The sequence below is a fragment of the Oryza sativa genome, chromosome 3 (genome assembly GCF_034140825.1).
Source record: "Oryza sativa Japonica Group chromosome 3, ASM3414082v1".
In the NCBI taxonomy this organism is placed as follows: domain Eukaryota; kingdom Viridiplantae; phylum Streptophyta; class Magnoliopsida; order Poales; family Poaceae; genus Oryza; species Oryza sativa.
Window position 1 is genome coordinate 8,367,397 of NC_089037.1, and position 16,936 is coordinate 8,384,332.

Below are 16,936 nucleotides of genomic sequence, written 5' to 3' on the forward strand. Positions count from 1 at the left end.
AAATAAAACTATAGTCTAGGTTTTAAATGAGATCCCCAATGTGTGCTAGTTGAACTAAGCATGGCTAAGCAAGTCCTAGTCCAAAATCTAATCATGTTATAACCCAAGCTAACAAAGGAGCATGATATCCAAAAGCATGGCTGTAACAATAGGTATCCATCCCATAGTGATATTATAAAACAATGCAATATTTGAAAGAAAACAATAGAGCATTTGCAATATAGGATCAACATGTTCAAGTGACAAGCATGACTTGCCTTGCTCTGCTGCTGGAGGAACCTCGGCGACTATCTCGAAGTACACCGGAGCGTCGAAGGAACCGGAATCTAGCGACATACAAAGCAAACATTGCAAACAGGCTATAAGACTACTGAAACAGAGAACAAAACCATTTTTAATGGATTCTACACATTTTTCTTGATTTACTGAGACTTGAATGGGATTAAACGGAGCTCGGATGAATTAGTTATGAATTTTAGAAGATTCACTGTGTTTATTACTATAAAAGAAATCCTTAAATAATTTATTGCGCAATATTAACCAGGGCTGACGTCAGCGCGGGGCGGCGCGGCGCCGACATGCGGGACCCACCGGTCAGCGACATGGGAGAGAGAGGAAGGGGGTAGCGGCGCGCGGGCCCACCGGTCAGCGACCCGGGGAAAAGGAGGGGCGGCGGCGCCACGTGGCGGCCGATCCGACGGCCCCGATCTACCCAAGGGTAGATCGGACGGCGGCGCGGGACCTCGCGGCCGGGGCGCGCGGGCGCGGCGCGAGACGGCGGCGACCATGGCGCCGGCGGCGCGGCGCTCACACGGCGGCGGCGCGCATGCGGCGGCGGCGCAAAGCGACGACCGACGGCGATCGTGGGGCGGCGGAGAGCGGCGGCTAGCGGCTCTTAGGAGGAGAGGAAGGGGAAAAGGAAGGAGGGGATGCCTCACCGAGGGTGGCCGGCGCGGAGGAAGGCGATGGCGGACGGCGACGGCAAGCCACGGGAGGACGGCGTCGGCTAGCGGACGAGCTCCGGCGTGCCCTAAGGAAGGAGAAGAGAGGAATTAGAGAGAGAGAGGTGAACCATGGCGATCGGGATCCATGGCCGAAGGCGGCGGTAGAGGTGGCGCTCACCCGTGCGCGTGGAGATGAGGGCTCCGGCGACGAACCTCGACGGAGGAGGGGCGGACGAGGTGGACCTCGGCCACGCGAAGCTAACGGCGGCGACGGCGTGAGACGGCGGCGAGCCTAGCGGCGGCTAGCGGCGGCTGGAGTAGCAAAAGCGGCGGCGGCGGGTGGTTGCACGGCGCGGAGGCGATGGGGAGCTCGAGAGGGGTCGGCGAAATGGGGAAAAAGAGAGAGGGGGCGCCGGCGATGCTTAAATAGGGGGAGAGGGGGTCGGACGTGGCCGGGAGCGGCGGAATTCGACGGCCGACGTGGGGGAGTGGGGAGGAGAGAGAGGCGGGATTCGGTTTTCGAATCCCGGCCATCTCGGGCGCGGCACGAGCGGGAGAGGGAGGGGAACGGGCGCGGGGAAGGCGGCGCACGCGCGGGCGTGGCCGACGTGGCCCGGGAGAGGCGGAGGCGTGGGCGCGGCGTCGGTTGCGGCGGTGGCGCGCGAGCGGGATCGGCGGGAGGTGGGGGACGGACCCGACAGGTGGGCCCCACCTGTCGGCGACCCCGAGAGAGGAGGCGGGCGGCGGCTGCCAGGCTGGGCCTCGGCCTGCGGCCGGCCCAGCAAGGAGGAGGGGGAGGAAGGAGGGGAATGGGCCGGCGGCCCATCCGAAAAGGAAAAAGGAGGGAAAAAGGGAGGGAAAAGAAAAAGAAAAAGGAAAAGAATTTTCCCTGGAATTAACAATTGCACTTTAGTGATTTTTAATTGGTTAAAATTATTTCTAGGGCTCTGAAAATTCCACTAAAAATCCTGTTAATGAATTTCGACATGTAGAACTCAAGAAAAATTCCACATGTCAATTCCGATTATTATTTGCATTACCTTCTTAGGGTTTTCTCCTGATTTCCTCTGCATTTTCTTGGGGTCATTTGGAATTTACAATTTTGACCAGGGAGGAAAACTTCGGGGTGTGACAGCTAAGGGGGGAAAACGGCCCACAACACCCGAGGGAGGTAAAATAGACTTTTGCAGGGAAAGCTGATTTGGAGAGAATTGGAGTTTGTATTTGGATTCAAATTCGATATTCGAACTCGAGGTTTCAGGGAGGAATCAAGGAAGACTCAAGGTAGGGTTTGATATTTTTCGGAATTGGGAGCGAGTATCTGCCGAGGATTCAAAGGACGCGATTGAATTTCGGAATTTGATTTGGAGATTTGAGTCGAAGGAGGAATTACGAGGTGGAGGATTTTGATTTCGATGAGAGGGAACAACGGGATTGAATTGAGATCCTGGCACGACTTAGACTCTCACACAAAGAACGAAAATTTTCGCAATTAGGATTTTGCCGAATTAGTTTTTAACGTCTCACGAAAAGCGGAGAGTTACAAAACAGGGCCGGCCAAAATATCGCAGTATGGTTGCTTCTAAGATTTAGATAAAGATGTAAAAAAGTTAAAATATTAGCACATTCATTCGATGTGTATTGACTTTTTTTGAACTCCATCATGTATGTTACTATTCCAAATCGTTGATCGAATTAAAGATCATGTATTATCGAGTGCATAAAATAATCAATTATATAAAGCATGTTCCATGATGATCCACAGTTAAGTCGTTTGCTTTATGGCTGATAAGGTGTAAAAAAACAAAACTTTGTATATATGTTCTTAGCAAATTAAAAAGGAAAAAAAGTACGATTTACCCCCTGAACTATCGTGGTCGACCGAATTACACCCTTCTACTCGAAAACCAAACATTCTACACCCTCAACTTTTGAAACCGGACAAATAAGCCCCCGAATATTGTTTTGAGTGGTTTTGACTTGACCTTGCACACGTGACGCCAACGTTGCAATCCAATCAGCCAAAAAAAAAAAATCCCTGGCCCACATGTCATACCTCTTCTCAACCCATTCCATCTCTCTCACGCTGGGGCTAGGTGGCGGACGACCATTGGTGGGCGGCTGAGGCGGAGCGGGCGGCCGGCGGTGGAGGCAGAGCTCCCCGTGCGGCGGGCAGCTGAGGCTGAGGCGGAGGCGGAGGTGGAGCTTCCCGGGCGGTGGGCGGCTGAGGCTGAGGTGGAGGCGGAGCGGGCGACCGACGATGCCGTGGAGGAGGGCGGCATCGGCAGCGATGAGGGAGCAGGCCTCCGTGCCGCCGCGCGCGCCACCTCCGTGCCCCGCACGTGCCGCCCCCTCTGCGTCCCACGCCGCAGCCCATTGCCCGCCTGCTGTTGCGCGCAAGAGAGAGGAAGAGGAGAAAGAGATAGAGTGATAGTAGGACAAAACCGCTCTAGATTGGGTCGAGGGGGGTAATTTGTCCGGTATTGAAAGTTTAAGGTGAACGATGTCTGGTTTTTGAGTTTAGAGAGGTAATTCGGTTTAAGTTTCAATTCTAAATTTAAGTTTCAAACTTTAAATTTTTGTTGTAGTTAATAAGCAAAAAAAATAATATATGTGTTTGGAAGATTATAATATCTATGTTGATATGTGTTTATACAACTTTTAATTATCTTTATCTGTGTTGTCCATCATTTAACTTTATATGGAGCAAAGTAAATAATCTTCCAATTCATGGTTTCACTATTTTCTTATGTGTAGAAAAGTATTATCGTTTGAACTGACCTACTACGGACAAAAGGTCAAATCACAACGGCATTTTGAACTGATTAATGACTCTTGATTTGATTTGGCACTGACACTTTGACAATGGACATGCACATTGACATTAGACACTCTAAGGGTCCAATTCATAATAGGATTCTCCATGAGGGTGGATGTGTTAAATTGACAAAAAAGCATTGTTTTAGCTCGTCTCCGCGCTTAGGCGCCTAGCCCATTAGGCATTAGCCCAAGCATCTTTCTGGATTCAGGAGAGCTCTTCTCTACTCCGTTCTCTAGCGTACAAAAAGCATCCGCGAGGAAGCGCATCCATGGTAGCGGCGGTGGTGGCAACACCGACGAGATCGGAGGCTCTGACCCTTCCTCCGCATGGCATGGCAGTTATCCAACTACAACATCCACGAGTACACGCGCTGCCGTGTGCAGCGGATGCCTTCTGCGAGAACCGTGCCCTTGGCGACGGCGTTCGCGGACGGGAAGAAGCAGCTGGATGTGGCAAAACGGCATGCGGTGGTGTACTCTCTGTACGCCCCAAAGGCCAAGAGCATCATGGAGATGAAGCTACAGTGATCGACGAGAGAGGTTTCGTGCCCTTGCTTGCTCTCCTCTTACTAAGGATTTCTTTCTGCATTGTTTATATCATCATGTGATAGGTTCGAGGGAAATTGGTGCGATTAAAACTGAAATGGTATTATGTTTGCTGGATAATTTCCAATGACATGTTACTTTGAGTTCAATAAATTAGTCAATTCCACGATTCTGGTCTCTTGTGTTCAACATGCCATGCCCCATGGTTTCCCAAATCTTGAACTTTAAAACCCAAACAAGCTGCGGTTGTGTAGAACTCCTTGATACTTTACTTGTGAGGGGCTAGAATAGATTGCATATGTACTAAGCGTGAGTTCTGGAGATCAAAACCCCTAGACCATAACTCTAGCAAATTGGTCTTAGCACGGTGAATTGTCAAGGGGCTAAAGAAATATCCCCTAAGATAGTAGTATTTTGTCAGCATGTATGCCACCAAGTAATTGCACTACTGCAAAAATCATGCTTCCTTGGTACAATAGATATGAGTACAGAATAGTGGGTTGCCCTTGATTGAAAGAAACCATGTTATTCTTGTAGCATCACATCTCCAAATATTTGCTTCGCCTTCTTCTGTGGCTTTTAGTCCTATGCTATTGTGCCTTTGTAGGTTGCCACCAGTGAAAATTCATAAAAAAATCCGCATTTAGTTTGACTACCAAACATCTTATGATAAGTCGGAACCTCTAGCTAAATTAGACTATTAGGGCAATTTCATCCCCCCATTAATGGGAACTAGGCGAGCACCATATAAAATTTCTACAAAGATAGTTCAAAGGTTCTTAGTCAAAAAAAAAAAAGTTCAGAGGTTCATCCTACAGATATTTTTCAGAGATCGTTTAAATCTTCAATATATACTGTGGTGCAAACTTGATAAGTCACTAAGTCACTTTGGACCAATTTCTCTTTTTCAAGAATAAAAGTTTGCACAATTTGAAGGGAAAATAAAAGAGGCATTGTACAACTGCCACAAGAAATCTGCGTGTGCACTGTTTGATTTGTTAGTAATTTACACTTTTTCACATGTACAATCATAGTTAGTTGTTACAATTTGAGATGGTCTCAGAGCAAGTTTATCTTCTCGTGAGCACCGTTGCTTCCCCACCCTAAGTTTCAATGACCAGTAATAAGATATTAATCAGAGACAGAAACACGGTCGTCGTCTTGAGTACTATGATCTTCCGTCCAAGCTGTTCTTGCATGATGTGTTGTGCTCAAGCTCCCCATGGCATCAGTCTTCTCCATCCTTGACCGCATCTTGGAGTTCAGAGAAGTCCACTACAATGTTGTTCTCCATGGCGATCTCTTTGGTCACCTTCTTCTTCAGCTCCATGCTGTTCAATTGCCAGAAAACCTCCACACCAACTGCAAGATCCAACTTTGTTAGCTCTCTATTCTTCCATCTTTACAACTGCAAAATTGACTTGTGAAATGACTGGACAATATATGCTATCTAGTACCATTGGATCAACAATGCCGGTGCCGTCCTTTGCCGCCTCAGCGAAGTCACTGCCAAACTTGTCCGCGAGGATGGTGCGCGCGAACGGCAACTCCGGCAATTCGCCGCACCAACCGGCGACAAGCATGACTGCCGCTGCCGCCTCACGTATCTCCTCGGTGCACTCACTGTACACACCAAATACAATTGTCATGTGACCGGAAAAGAGATAGAGGACGCGATAAAGTCTGGTGTGAGGAAATGAAATGTATGTACCCAGGCTTGTCCAGCTTTGCAGCATTCTCGATGAGTCGCTTGTAGTACATCTCTATCATTTCGAACGCCTCTAACATGTTGCCCTCCCCTATGACTTGTTCTGCCTGTGAGGAGAGAGCAAGACATTGCTGGCATTAGCATGGCTTGCATTGGAGCAACCTCTCTTCATCAGAACAGGTCGTAGATACTTACCCGGTGGATGGCGCGATCGAGGTGGCCGAGGGTGAGAAGCTGGCGAACGTCATCGGTGGCAATGGACTTGCGAGCTAGGCGAGGCCGGCGCACAGCAGCGATGCGTGAGATGGCGAGCCCTAGGAGGGTCTTGAGCTTGCCCGTCTGCTTGGAGGTCTTCCGATGGAGGAACCCCATTGTTAAGTCGGTTCTCGTCGGTGTTCTTGTACTAGGTTAGTAGGTTGTTGGCTTCGACGTTTGGCTACGAACTCCAACCTTGGCAACTGTGTATGGGCAGTTCCTTTGCGTGATGGAAAGGAAGGAGGAGGAGTATGCGAGTTGCTTGTGTGAGCTGATGAGGAAGTCTGCGTTGAGGGGCAAAGATTTTGTAGGGCCATTCTGCTTCTATTTTGGGGAGTCTAATTTTTGTGCTCGTTGCTTCACTTCGGTGTACATGAACTGCTGAACTCCTTTCTTGCATATGGAAAATGGGGGGTGGGCATCACGTGCGGCATTCCTAGATAATGACAATGAGCAAAGCATGCACAATGCTATGAGAAAACTGCAAGCCAAACGTGCAAAAAATTTCACCAGAGATAAACACGAAGAACATGCATTACCCAGGGAAAACACGATGCCTGATATTGGAGGATGCAGAACTTGTGCTGGATGAGAACGATTTTTGAGATGGCATAGCGAAGACGAACGCAGTCATGCTGTCATGCATGCTCACAACCTCGGCTGCTAAACGGCGGGCTTAGTATCCAGCTCTTGGCAAATAAGCAAGCCATTGTAGTCTTCGGGAGCTCAGACAAGTGCATTCTTCTTAGCGATTAACCAGGGTTGTTAAGTATTTTATGCCCATCATGGAGGCCCTCATGTAAGGAGGCCGACACAACTGCGGAGTCCAGGCGACGCCCTACACTTCCTCGTCGCTCTCATCGAACACGACACCCATCTCCCCTTGTGTAACCAAGCCGTGTAGAGCTTGAGCAACTTGCTACTTTCCTTGCAAGGAGGCTAGAATAGATCGTGTATGTACTATATACTAAGTGCAACTTTTGGAAATAAAAACCCCTTGACATTACTCTAGCATGGTGAATTGTCTAGGAGCTGAAGAAAGATCCCCTGAGATAGTAGTATTTTGTTGAGAAAAACTCCGAATTAATTACCTTGTTGAATTATTGCGACGGTTCAATTTACACCTCTAAACTATAAAACCAAAAATTCTACCCACTCAACTCTTCAAATCGGACCAATAACCCCCTATCCCAATACAAATTGGATTTGATCTTATGTGGCATCAGACGCGGCGATTAATTTTTTTTTTAATCTACATGACAGTTGGCCCACTTGACATCGATTTTTTTTTATTTTTTTGAACATTTTTATTTTTTAATTTTAAAATAAACCCTTCAAAATATTATTTTCAAAATCTGAATCTTTTGGCCATGCCAGCCCGCTTAGAGTGGCAAAACAACACTGACATGCCACACGCAACAAGCGTGACAGTTTTGTACCGTCGTGACCAAATAACACTGCCACGCCATCTAGACCGGCATGACAATGTTGTTTTACCACGCCAGTCTGGCTGGCTTGGCTGAAAGGTTCATATCTTATAAATAAGTTTTGAAAGGGTTTATTTTTAAAATTAAAAAGTTCAAAAAAAATTCCTTGATAGCTCTATCTTCTCTATTTTTTTCTTCACAGCCCAAGAGAGAAAATGGGAGGGCAGGGAGGTAGTGGGTCATGGGTGTCCACGGCGAAGTCCCGCGAGTGACGACGCTAGCGAGCAGCGGCGCGGTAGCAGGAGTCTAACACCGAGGCTCGAGGAGGGGCGCCTAGCGGACAGAGCTAGAGAAGGGGGCGCCGTCGTGCTCACTGGCCAGGAAGGCAGGTACACAACTAGATCTGACCACGGGTCGTCAGTGCCTTCTGGTTGCAGATGTGCAGGTACATCGTTCCCGTCATTGTGCTGCCGCACGTGTAGCTGCATCCAGCATTGCCATCTAGTGAGCTAGCTAAGCTCAAATACTCAATCGTGAAGGAGGAAGAAGCTTATTAATTAGTTGGCTCACCGGAGAGGCAGAGACGATGTTGGCCGTAGCTGCAAGTGACATGGTTGCACCCGCTGCTTATATACTTGTTGCCAAGGCCTTCTACTCCTGCCTTGTTGGCTTTGTTGCCTTGCTCTTGCTGCTTCTGTTTCAGGACACCAGGCGGTGTCCTCCTTGCCGTTTTCAGATACGAAGAAGAGGAATTGGCTCCGCGGAAACCAAAAGATTGGTTGACATGCTAGTACATTGCTACTGCTTCTTGCTCTTTGTTGACATGCTAGTACATTGCAAAAGATAGTGAATTGGGCGATTTTGCCGCAGCGGCGCTTGGACTCAACGCATGGAAGCGGCGCTGGTGAGGTTTAGATCGAAAAGTTGTCGTCGAGTTACTTCCCTTCCTTCATCGCTACATCTGAGGTCGAGAGAGAGATAGAGGGAGAGATATGACATGTGGGCCCACTGTTGCTTTCTTTATTTTTTCAGTTGGAATGCCACGTGTGTACTAGTTTGTGCAGAAAACAACTCAAAATAGTTTTTAGTATTTGTCCGGTTTGAAGAATTCGGTACACAAAATGTCTGGTTTGTAGTTCGCGGGTGTAAATCGGACCGATGCAATAATTTAGGGGTGTAATTCAGACTTTTTCATATTCTGTCAAAATGCATGACACCAAGTACTACAGAATCATGCTTGTTTAGTACCATAGATATGAGTGTAGAATAGTGGGTGGCCCCTTCTTTATGCAGAGAAACCATGTTATTCTCGTAGCACCATATTTCCACATCTTTGCTTAACCTTCTTATGTGGTTTTTATCCCTATGCTTCTGTGCCTTTGTAGAAAGCCAGCTGCGATACTGCACTACCTCTTTTTCATACTTTAATTCGTTTTATTTTTTTTAAGTCAAAATTCTCTAATTTTGACTAAGTTTATAAAAAAATAGCAATATATTCAACACAAAACAAAAAAACTACCAGAATATGTTCAATGTTGGATATAATGAAACTAATTTGGTGCTATAAGTGTTGTTATATTTTTCTATAAACTTGGTCAAACTTTTAAAGCGTTTGATTTAAAAAATCAAAAGCTACTTATAATATTAAATGGAAGGAGTAATTCATAAAGAAATCCACATTATTTTGACGACCAAACGTCGGAACCTCTGGCTAAACTGTAGAGCACATTCATCCTCCACTAATTGGAGCTAAGGAACACCATATGTAATTGTTACAAGTATCGTTTAAATGTTCATCATACATATATTATAGCAGACATCATTTAAATCTTCAGTATATACTCTGCACAAACTAAAAGTTTGCACAATTTGAAGGGTAAAAAAGAGGCACTGTAACTGCAACGATAAATACGTGTGTACTTTGTCTGATCTGTATTTGCAATTTACACAGGGAGATGGATTCTAATCTCTCGGGTGGACGTCCACCCGTTTCTTGCATGTCACCTAAATGATTATGAAAAAATTTCAAAAAAAAAATTGTAACATAGGTTAATATGTAATATATCATTTCACAAACATGCAAGTTCAAATTTGACTCCTACAAGCTATAACAAAAATAACAAATTAAACTTTAACTAGTATATGTATATTTACAGTCAAATTTGTTGTTTTTGTTACAACTTGTGGAAATCGAATTTGAACTTGCATGTTTGTGAGATGATATATTACATATTAACCTATCATGTTATTTTTTTTAAAAAAAATATCATAACCATTCAGATGACATGTAAAAAACGGGTGGACATCCACATGTATATTCACAGCTTGGTAATCTTGGAGTGCACACACAGCACCTAGTTTTTTTTTACATTTTTGAGCTGGTATCAAAGGAAGTATAGCTTCCTGTGAGCACCGGTGCTTCCCCACCTGACTTGTGATATACACTAATAAGATCCATCAGAGTTAGAAACAGGGTTGTCGTCTTGAGTACTCTGAGCTCCCATAGTTGTTCTAGCATGATGTGTTGTGCTCAAGCTCCCGATGGTATCAGTCTTCTTCATCCTTGATCGCATCTTGGAGCTCAGAGAAGTCCACTATGATGTTGTTCTCCATGGCTATCTCTTTCGTCACCTTCCTCTTTAGCTCCATGCTTTTCGCATCACTGGACAACTTCCACACCAACTGCAAGACCCAACTTTGTTAACTCTCCATTCCTCCATCTTTCCAAATACAAATCATTGACTCGTGAAATGAATGGATAGTATATGCTATCTAGTACCATGGGATCGACGATTCCGGTGCCGTCCTTGGCCGCCTCGGTGAAGTCGCTGCCAAACTTATCCGCAAGGATGGTGCGCGCGAACAGCAACTCCGGCAATTCGCTGCACCAACCGGCGGCGAACATGACCGACGCGGCAGCCTCTCGTATCTCATCGGTGCACTCCCTGGACACACCAAATAGAATTGTCATGTGACCGGAAAAGAGACAAGGACGCGATCAAGTCAAGTGTGAAGAAATGAAATGTATGTACCCAGGCTTGTCCAGCTTCGCAGCATGCTCGATGAGTCGCTTGCAATACATCTCTATCATTTCGAACGCCTCCAACATGTTGTCCTCCGCTATGACCTGCTCTGCCTGTGAGGAGAAAATCAAGACATTGCTGGCATTAGCACGCCTCGCCTTGGAGCAATGTGGATCCCTCTCTTCATCAGAGAAGGTCGTAGACACTTACCCGGTGGATGGCGCGATCGAGGTGGTCGAGGGTGAGAAGCTGGCGAACATCATCGGTGGCAATGGATTTGCGAGCGAGGTGGGGCCGGCGAGCGGTGGCGATGCGCAAGACGGCGAGCCCCAGGAGGGTCTTGAGCTTGCTCGTCTGCTTGGAGGTCTTCCGATGGAGGAACCCCATTGTTAAGTTATCGGTTCTCGGCGGCGTTCCTGTCCTAGGCTGTTGGTTATATGAACTCCGACCTTATCAGTTGTATGGTCAGTTCCTTTGCGTGGGGGAAAGGAAGGAGGAGGAGAATGCGAGTTGCTTGTGTGAGCTGATGGAGGAAGTCTGCATGAAGGGGCAAGGGTTTTGTAGGGCCATGTTGCTTCTGTTCTGGGTAGTTTAACTTTTGTGTTTGTTGCTTCACTTTGGTGTACATGAACTGTCGTACTCCTTTCTTGCATATGGAAAATATTGGGTGGGGGAGCAATTGAGCATCACCTAGAGAATGACAATGAGCAAAGCATGCAGAATGCAATGAGAAGACAGCGAGCCAAACGTGCTTACGTGCAAAGAAATTTACCGGATGTAAAACGCAAACAACATGCAGAAACACCAAAGCCAGGGTAATGTGCTGCTCTGCTTCAAGCAGTTACGAAAGGAAGCACAATTTGTGCGTGGTGAATTTTATTTTAAGATGGTACAGTGAAGACGAGCACCGCATGCACGGCTGAGATAGCAACTAGTTCAGTAGTTTTACTCGCAGATAACAAAGCCATTACACATCTAGGCACTTATGCAGAGTGCCATTTTTCAGGTGTAGCGCAGCAGCAGCAGCAGCCGTGCATCGATCCAAACTTTGTGCAAATAGCGTGCAGAGTTGTGCAATTCATCGATCACCCCGTAAAGACTCAGTTAACCCGTCTCCTTTCGCAAAACGGTGATTACAACTCCTTTGTACAGGACAACAAAAAAAAAAGGGAATATATCACCTCTGTAATTTGTACATTCTCTTTCGTTTCTAGCGCAATCCATTTTAATTATACACATTTGATTTCCCAGAGGCAGAATATCATATCTGTATCTCGAAAGCAGATCCTCTAATTTAACTGCACATGCAGTTGAGTCACTGACATGACTCAACTGCACAGCTGTTAAGCCAGGGGATCCCTTTCCCTGTATCTCCAGGGATCCCGCGCGACGAACCTCCGGTTTGCCAGCAAAAAAGCAACGGCCCCCAGTTCTCCTGCACCGGAATTCAACAGCTGAGCTGACTGACCAATGCGCTGCGCCGCGCCAAAACCAACGACCGGAAGACACCACCTCATCTTCGGGTGCGCACCGAGTTGAGCCTCCCCTGCTCCTGGTTCAGCGGCGCGCGCCCCGGCGCGCCGCCGGCGCCGTACACCCTCTCCTGGAGCACCCGCTCGCCGGTGCCGATCCTGCGCACCTCCTCGTGCCGCGCGATGTGCTCGTTGCTGCGTTCCAGCGCCGACACGATCCGAGCGTACGGCGGGTGGACGTGGTCCGAGCTCTCGTACGGTCTCGCGCCGGCGCCGTCCGGCTGCCGCCGTTGCGCCGCGCCGGCGTTGATGTCTCTGTAGGCCGCGGGGTCCCTCCTGTAGGGCGGGTCCCTGTACTGGCCGCGTTGGGGCGCCAGGGACACCAGGGGCTCGCGGGGCGCGCCGGCGCCGGCGCCGAGCTCGGAGGCGTGCCTCCTGTGCGGCGGGCGCGGGTGTTGCGAGTTGTTGTACACGCCGTCCTGGAACGGCTGCGGGTCGGCGCCGACCCTGCCGGCCTCCCCGTTCCACGCGCCGCCGCCGATGCCCATAGTGGAGGCCCTCCTGTAGGGAGGCCGGCGCAGCTGCGGAGTCCAGGCGACGTCGTCCACTTCCTCGTCGCTCCCGTCGAACACGACGCCCTTCCCCTTCTGCGTCCCCTCCGACCATACCGACGTCGCCGTGCTCCTGTCGCTCCACGACGGCGACGTCGATGGCGACGGAGGCTTGTGCGGCTTCCAGGAGGGCGGCGCCTCCTTCTCGCCCGCAACCGAATTCTGCACCGGATGCACCTTCTCGTAGCCGCCGCCGCCGCCGCCTCTCGATCCCTTCCCCTGCGACTCCGACCGCGAGAGCTCGACGGCCGCCCTCGCGGCCATCGCGGCGAACGATGCCGACTTGAAGGCCGCCTCCGCCGCCATCCTGGCGTCGGCGTACTGTTCTTGCACGCTCAGCCGAGCAAGTATCGGGTTCACTTCTTCGTCAACAAACCTCTGCCTCCCCTGAACCTGTTACAATTTGAATCCTCGACATTAGCCATTAGATACTACAGAAAAAGAAAAAACTGCTATGATCTTGTACAAGTGCTAGTACCTCGTGATGCTCCCTCTTGACCTCATTCTGTTCGACAAATTGTTCAGCTCGGACGTTCCTGGCTTGTTCATTCTGCTTGCCCTGCATTGCACAGTACAGCAACCATACGATTCCGTAACTTCGTAAGATAAAACCAACGAAAAATCTCAACAAACAGGGATATTACATCGCGAGGTAGCGCAGATTGCAACCAACCTGATCGGTATCTCCGGTGTTCTCGGGAAATTCCAGTAAGATATCGTTCTCGGCGGCGATCACCTTAGTCAGCCTCTGCTTCTGCTCCGTGCTCGCCGGCGCGCCGGACAACTTCCGCACCAACTGCAGCGGCAGAGCAACCGTGTCCTCATTAACTCCAGTTCGTTCCGGTCCATGTCTCGCGCAGTTGGCGAGCGACATGACACGGCATGTGTTGGGTGGTAGTAGATGGGTTTAGTTGGAGGGATCAATGATCAATCTAAACCTACCGTGGGATCGACGACGCCGTGGGCGCCGTCCTTGGCCGCCGCGGCGAAGTCCCGGCCGAACTTGTCCGCCAGGATGGCCCGCGCGTCGAGCAGCTCCGGCAGGTCGCCGCACCGCGCCGACGCGAACATGAGCCCCGCCGCCGCCTCCTTGATCTCCTCGCCGCACTCTCTGTATACACCAACCCAAAGATGACAAAAGCTTGCTGATGAGAGGCGATGAAAACGAAGAAACAAGGCAAGGAATTAATCAACCGAGGAGTCAAGAACACGGCTGTGTGCTCTTGCATACATACTTGGGCTTATCTAGCTGCGTGGCCTGCTCGATGAGGATTTTGCAGTAGAGCTCTACGATGTCCAGCACCTCCAGCATGTTGTCCTCGTCGATGACTTGCTCTGCCTGCAGAAACAGAACACGGCGGCTACTGTTAGCGGAGGAGTCTCTGCGCGTGTCAGGCAAGGCAAAAGCATGGCATGGACATACACGGAGGAGAGCGCGGTCGAGGTGGCCGATGGAGAGGAGCTGCGCGACATCGCCGCGGGCAATGGAGCGGCGCCCGAGGCGGGGCCGGCGGGCGACGGCGACGCGCGCGGCAGCGAGCTTGATCAGGGACTTGAGCTTGGCGGTCTGCTTCGAAGAGGCGCTCTTGCCGCCGAAGAGGCCCATCGCCCCCGCCGCGACGCGCTGTGACGGCGGTGTTCGATCGGGTGGTGAGTGTGGAGGCGGCGGGGGTGTAGCCTCCTACCCCTCTCTTATACCGCCCGCTCTGGAATCTTGGATTGGTGCTCTGTGGCGAGCAGCGGCGCGTGGCGAGAGCGCGAAGGAGAAGAAGATTGAAGGCCAAGTTGCTTGCTTGTTTTGGTCTCCGTCCATTCGATGGAAAAACGTTGGGCCGATTTTGGTCTTTTTACCGTGCCAACACATCAAGATAAATTGGTAAGGATGGAATTGGCCGTTGTTTTGTTTGCTATGATTTTTTCTTTAAGCAACCACTACGAGTTAGTGCGATGTTTCGTATTAATGGATCAGTTAAAAAATTACAATTCTACATCTTATAAAGGCTATAACGAACAAAAAGAGAGAAAAAAACACTACCCCAGGCGGTTTGCTTCGATTATATCTTGGTAACATACTCTGTACATTTGTTGGTGACGCGTGCTAAACAGGCAGCTAACAGTCTTGTTGACGAAAAATGCTTGCCATGATCCCAAGGAGAAAAATAGCAGCGGTTTGAAACCCGGCAATGTGTACCTGCATTGTTCTACTCAATTGAAAGCTCTGATGTTCCTGCTTAAAGGAGAACACTTTAGCACATGTATTTATTCCGTATGACTTTTCGAAGAAAATGAGTATTAAGTTCCTGTCCTATAATATTTCTCCGGCAAATCATCTACTAGGTGTCATTATCTTTCAACCGTAAGGTACAAGTACAACCAACTAGCCCTGTTACAGTAAACGAAAGCTCAAATTCTACGGCGAACGCCTTCATCCGCAGTCTGCAGGTGCCGTGCCGATGTCTTGCCTGTTGTTCCTCAAATCTTTGTCTACTGCTCTGCAGTTGGACCGCCAATCACGTTTGGTGATTTGGTCCATCTGACAGGTGTAAAGCGGGGATTCATAGCATGTCGCCGTATGCAAAGACACGACACAAACCACGCGATCCCGGGGCAAATCACTCCGGGCTGCTCACGGAAGCTTTGCATTTGCAGAGGCGGGTCAGCCGGCTTGCTAGATCGATCGACACGGAGCAGAAGCGACTGCTGTAAGAAAAACCCTCTCGCGTCGCTCTCCCGAGGGGCGGACCCGGCCGTCCCTCTCCCCCACCCCCACCCCCTTCTCCGCCTCGCCGTCACCCGAGCGGCCGCCGGTGAAGCCGCGCGGCCGCAAGGACGGTGGCGGTGGGGCGCTCCTTGTCTCCTCGCGCTCGGGTGGCCTGGGGAGCCGCCCGGAGTGGCGACGGCGGTGTCCGCCAGATCCGCGCCGTTCCGGCCGGATCTGGCGGGATGGGCTGGCGGCGGGGACGGGCGACGGTGGCGGTTGAGGTGAGTTGCGCCGGGTGGTGTTGTGGGTGATGGCGGCGGGAATGGCGACGGCGTTGGGGTAGCAATGGTGGAGGCCGCGGATCCGGCGGTGGTGCACCCGGATCCGGCGGCGGCCGGTGGTGGCCAGAGCACGCAGGCACCCCGTGGCTGCCACTGGCGTCCTCCGGCGCCCCTCTAGGCGTCGGCCGGCGTTGGTGGAGAGGAAGACGGCCGGATCTGGCTCCTTGCCCAGATCCGGCGCGTCCTCGGGTGGGAACCGAGTCTGGTCGTCGTGCAGGTGGTGTGAATATCGCAAGTATCCTCGGTGTGCAGGTGACATTTGGTGGCTCCCGTCGTGGATGCTATGGTTGATGGGTGCTCCAAGGCGAAAGTCTTGCTCCGCTCTCGGTGCTAGCAACGGCGACGTCCTTGGGCGCCGTTCACCTTCTTGAAGGCGTTGCTACTGGAGCCCTCGTTCAACTTCACTTCAAGAGTTTTCTCCGGGTGAAAACCTAGATTCGTTAGGATCGGACGATGTCGCCGTTGTCGGCATAACCTTCTTGAAGGCTTCGTTTTAGGAGTTTATCTCATGTTGGACGGCTGTACTTAGGTTCAGTTTGTCAATGTCGGGGTTTTTGCCGGTTTTCCTTTAATTAACCGTGCTGTTGTAAAGTTTTTGGGTCCGGTTTCCCTTATAAATTGAATCAACTCTCTTCTTCTATAGTGAATTGCAGGAGCTCCCTGCCTGTCCCCTCGAAAAAAAAACACGGAGCAGAAGCACCGGCTGATCAATGGCCACTCCACTCGATGCAATTGCAAGGTGAAAAAAAAAAAGAAATGGTTGGTAGTAGTTACAGTTGTGCTACATTGACCAGTTAAAACTTTGTGAGATTAAAGTCGTTCGAATCGTCTTCCATGATATTCCTCCCAAAATAAAAGGCTACCATATTCAGTGCAGAATATTTGGTTGTTCTCGACCACTTTGAGCATGGATCGATTCAGGCTGGCGTTCATCCGACGCAGCTCTAGTCAGCTTGAGACTCAAGTTAATCCCTAGTGATACAATACCATTTTATACCTCCAGAAAGGAAGAAGGGAGAGCCCCTTTACAGCTAGAAATTTTAATCAGTGACCGGTGACTAGGCAGCTGCATGGTGTCGAAACATGGA

The 16,936-nt window shown here is 49.8% G+C and overlaps 3 protein-coding genes and 1 pseudogene across 3 annotated transcripts; 1 reads left to right on the top strand and 3 right to left on the bottom strand.

Annotated features, from left to right (window-relative positions):
- The first annotated feature begins 3,939 nt into the window (after positions 1–3,939).
- LOC112938326 (uncharacterized) lies at positions 3,940–5,002 on the top strand (annotated as a pseudogene).
- Positions 5,003–5,272: 270 nt separating this feature from the next.
- LOC107275618 (uncharacterized) lies at positions 5,273–6,520 on the bottom strand. Its single transcript, XM_026024377.2, is given in 5 exon segments — positions 5,273–5,648; positions 5,651–5,672; positions 5,768–5,933; positions 6,022–6,125; positions 6,214–6,520. Coding segments are annotated over 5 exon segments (579 nt in total). The 5' UTR covers positions 6,391–6,520; the 3' UTR covers positions 5,273–5,538.
- A 3,465-nt stretch (positions 6,521–9,985) lies between these two features.
- Positions 9,986–11,285, bottom strand: LOC4332300 (vacuolar protein sorting-associated protein IST1). Its single transcript, XM_015774612.3, has 4 exons — positions 10,934–11,285; positions 10,733–10,836; positions 10,480–10,645; positions 9,986–10,382 (listed from the first exon to the last, which is right to left on the bottom strand). The coding sequence occupies exons 1-4, from the start codon at positions 11,108–11,110 to the stop codon at positions 10,248–10,250; spliced, it is 582 nt and encodes a 193-aa protein (XP_015630098.1). The 5' UTR covers positions 11,111–11,285; the 3' UTR covers positions 9,986–10,247.
- Positions 11,286–11,806: 521 nt separating this feature from the next.
- On the bottom strand, positions 11,807–14,470 carry LOC4332301 (uncharacterized). Its single transcript, XM_015773128.3, has 6 exons — positions 14,230–14,470; positions 14,042–14,145; positions 13,749–13,917; positions 13,480–13,602; positions 13,285–13,365; positions 11,807–13,199 (listed from the first exon to the last, which is right to left on the bottom strand). The coding sequence occupies exons 1-6, from the start codon at positions 14,410–14,412 to the stop codon at positions 12,237–12,239; spliced, it is 1,623 nt and encodes a 540-aa protein (XP_015628614.1). The 5' UTR covers positions 14,413–14,470; the 3' UTR covers positions 11,807–12,236.
- Positions 14,471–16,936: the final 2,466 nt, after the last annotated feature.